Source organism: Homalodisca vitripennis, unplaced genomic scaffold (assembly GCF_021130785.1).
Source record: "Homalodisca vitripennis isolate AUS2020 unplaced genomic scaffold, UT_GWSS_2.1 ScUCBcl_2557;HRSCAF=7445, whole genome shotgun sequence".
Lineage (NCBI taxonomy): Eukaryota > Metazoa > Arthropoda > Insecta > Hemiptera > Cicadellidae > Homalodisca > Homalodisca vitripennis.
In genome coordinates, this window is record NW_025778662.1 from 46,807 (window position 1) to 50,996 (window position 4,190).

Here is a 4,190-nt window from a genome sequence, read left to right on the forward strand (position 1 = left end):
TTGTTTCCCCTCATCTTCTTGGCAATATCCCAGCCGATGATAAAACGCTAGGAACGCGTTGTTTATTACATCTATTGGAATACGACTAGCTTCTTCTTCAATGCGGTGTCGTGCTTTTGTTACTAACATAAATACTACATTTTGCATATCAATCTATGCTTACATTAAAATTCAATTTATTAAATTAATTTATTTGTACATGGATATTCTAAGGGTCTCTCGTTAACATCTATTCTTATTTTAAAAATCCCAGGATACAACCCAAAGGCCTCTAAACTTTTTAAAACTACCATCTATGTCTCTAAAGTAGCATTTTCAGTAATAAAATATTCTTAATTAAAAGATCATTTTAAATAATATAAACTGAAAGTTATGAAATATTTTCTACAACATCACAAACATATTTTAAATAAGTTTAACAACTATTTTCAACGTGTTTAAATTTTTAGTTTTAAAGAATATGGAAAGTTTGATTCAAACAACAATTCTTATTTTAACCTTTTCTGCACCTGCAGTTGAGCACTGTGTAGGGAAATATTCAGGTAAGTATGTTTATAAAAATATTATTTTTACCATACATCTTAGACAATGTCAAGCATACAGTTAATGATCAGTACTGTAATTCAGTTATGAAAGACAAAGTTAATATATATAACTTTTACTTTAAATTTAAAGCCTGTTATAAAAGCCAACTACGTTGTATATTGACAGAAATAGGTTTCTCAGAACTTTTGTTGTATATGTATTTTATAAATTAGGAAAACAAGGAAAAATCACCAATGGGACAAAAATTATAAGGCCATAGCAACTTACAATGGCAGCAAAGATACACTTATACGATCTCTTAATCGTGGCAAAAAGCCAAACTCGGCATTGGCGTCGGAAATATAGTTCACTCGAACCTGAAGTGCTCATACAGTGCAAAGCCTGCGAAGTAACGTGTAAATTTTCGGTTAATTGCTAGTCCTTAGATGAGTTCCTTGGCAATATTTTTTTTCATGGAGAGCATTTATAAATTCTACGATCTAATACAAATTAGACAATTGTCGATTTTCGTTTTATAGCTTTATTATACAAGACCTAAAATTTGGTTTTGAATAAGAAGAAATATTATTAAAGGTGAAACTAAATTAACTAAACATAAATTAATTCTTAAATTGTAGTTAATAGCATTAGAAAAAACAAATTATTACTTGGAGGATCATACTTACGATTAACTTTCGTTGAATTTTTATATAATAAAATAATACCTATATTTTGGTCATACTATATCTAAGCATTTTCAAATGTCATTTGTTATGAAATTTATTAAATAGTTTATTTCATTCTACGCCAGTATTCTATTACACTTGACAGGTTTTCAAGGTGCTGAAACAAAAAAAATCATCTAACTTTAAGACGTATAGCTTATTTCAGATATTAAATCCATTTTATTATTTAGAATATATGGATTTGTACAACTGAGATTTACTTTGTCTTTTTATACTGTTGTTGTGTTACTTAGTACCTAAGATCGAATTAGTAAGAAAACATCCATCAAATATGTATTCAAAATTATAAAATATGTAACTGTTATCACGGAATAATTATTTATTACTTTATCTACGTCTTCATTTGAGCCTATATCTTTATGAACTTATTTTTTTGTTAGTAAAAGACATTCTTAACATTATTATGCAAACGAACTTAATGGTGGCCTTACAATTTGTAAGAGGAAAGGACATGGTTATGAAATCAGCAAGCGTTTTATGAATCATATTAACAATACCTAACTCAAAAACCGTTTCCAGGATCACATCTTTCACAAATGTGCTGGATCTCAACAAGTTCGTATCGAAATTTTAATACCCTCAAATAATTTTGATGGAGAAACAAAAGTTATCAATATTGTTAAGATATTGTTCAATATCATTACTAGAAAATGTATGTTTAAGTATTTAAGCAAACATTTATTCAAATCATAAAAGGAAAATTGTAACAAATATGGATAGAGAGGATGTAAAACATCATTTGTTTGCCATTGTAACTCATTGACTCTGAGCAATTGTATACGAACAAACTGGTATAAGCCAGTACTCGAACAACTATTGCAGTGCTTTGTCAGACAATTATTTGATCGGCCTCTAATTTGGAACTGAAATTGACAGATTCCATACGTAATAAAGTAGCTCCGATGCAATTCACACTAGTCTGATTAATAGTTACTGTCCGCATCTGACTTGTTTGCGAGCTCAAGGAATGCATCTGCCATTGGCTGAGGCTGTCGACCAGGTGTCACTTACCGCACTACTACCCGGCCTAAAACTATTAGTTATTTGCCTTGTCACATTATAACACCAGGAAATTGGTGTATTTAAGTAATTCTATATTTAGGGTATAATGAAATTTTCTACATGAGCTATAACATTGTTTACTCTTATCCTAAAACTGTAAAGTTATTTAAATTATAAATTATTATTCAAACCATAGCAACATGAAGTTGTTTTACTTATTATCTTAAAAAATGTTGGGACTTGGAAACCATACGTATTATAATAAAAAGTCCGTATATTTTTTCAAAATATGACAAAAATACGTTTTGTTTTCTAACCTTAGTCGAGTGGACATGCGAGATCTAATTCAGAAGAACTCTGGTCGTCGTCATCGGGGTCGTCACTTTCACTGGAGTCCACGCCACCAAGTTCAATAACAAAGTGGTCAATGACGTCTTCTATTAATCCATCCTTTATCCAGAAGTCCTGCTCTAGTTTTAGGGTGTGATTTGTAAAACCTTCCCAGTCTATTTTGGTAACAGAGTTCATAGAATGTGTTGTCACTTCCTCAAGTTTTGTTAAACATAAATCACCTTTGATATTGTGATTTTTAATTTCCCGTTTCATGGTAGCCCAGGCTAACTCTATAGGATTTAGCTCGCACATATAAGGTGGTAAACGGATTACTAAATGTCCATGTGTCTTTAGTAAAGAATCTATACGGAAAATCTTTTGTGGAGGTTTGTGTTGCACTATTAAATCGTACAGTTCAAATTCCTTCATAGTCGTGGAACAAGCTGTATTATTTTTAATTAAACCATTCAACCACGTCATTTTTAACTGCATATTTAGAAGGAGGTTTATTGTCCTGAAGGCAGTGATGGTGCATTATCAAGAACAACTACGCTGTTTTTTGGAAGATGTGGCAATAGTTTTTCGTGAACCTATCGTTCAAAATTAACGCCATTCATTTGACCATGGTAATCACCGGTAACTGTGCCAGCTTTGAAAATTAAATTGCAGTCAAGAAATCCATCTTTCGTGCCGGCACTAATCACTATTAGTCTATTAGATGAACTCGTGTTGTGAAGACGCCAGGAACACCAGGACCACTCCAACATTTTCCAAAAGTTAAATTGTTGTCCACCCACGTCTCGTCTAGGTACACAATAACTTTACCCTCGTGTCTACACTTTTGTATCTCTCGCAAATAACGAGCACGCCAGTTTACTATATCAGGCCGTTCTATTAAAACGTTCCTGATTTTTCCAACATCTCTTCCACTTAAACCCCATGGTATGAAGTAAGCGTCGTAAAGTGTGTACTCCCCAAGGAAAGTTAATATTTTCTTTAATTGCCGTTAATAATTTATGTACCGTTGGCACTTTCTTTTGTACAATGTAAAAATCATTAATGGTATCACGAATCACTCTCTGGTCAAATTCATCGATGTGAAATTTTTTTCCCTCTAAATATGGTCTTTTTTCACAGGAGTACTTAAGGCTTCATTACCGGCTTCGACACCTTCTTTCCTTATAGATGTTACACTTCGCACTGATTATACCCGTGTAATTAGCTACCCGGATATTACTCTGCTTTAGTCTATGTTGGAGAATACCCGTATTTGATTCTTCATCAAACTTTTGAATAACTCGCCTTATAACATCCCTTGCCTCAATGTGAATTGTTTGTCCCTTCTTGCGGACCAAAGCCATTTTGAAAAGCTAAAAACTCACAAATATACACTATATTAAATTAAACTTCCTTTAACCTAATGAATTTACACTATGTTTATACATTAAAACATAATAATACAAATTTGAGGTGCACTGGTGAAATCACAACTCTCTACTACAAGGTATTCGCGGGCGAATGTACGGAGGTGACTAGTAGCGCCGTTGTAGGGACAACGGTGACGTATTGTCTGTAGAGGGGAGT

At 32.6% G+C, this 4,190-nt stretch overlaps 1 protein-coding gene across 1 annotated transcript; it reads right to left on the bottom strand.

The window, feature by feature from the left end:
* Window positions 1-2,591: 2,591 nt before the first annotated feature.
* Window positions 2,592-3,035, bottom strand: LOC124372105 (uncharacterized protein C21orf140 homolog). The gene has a single exon (XM_046830472.1). It carries the CDS (start codon window positions 3,033-3,035, stop codon window positions 2,592-2,594), a length of 444 nt encoding a protein of 147 aa, XP_046686428.1.
* Between the last annotated feature and the right edge of the window lie 1,155 nt (window positions 3,036-4,190).

Coding starts and splice junctions, on each gene's coding strand:
- LOC124372105 (XM_046830472.1), bottom strand. CDS start 3,035: ATGAAGGAATTTGAACTGTACGATTTAATAGTGCAACACAAACCTCCA.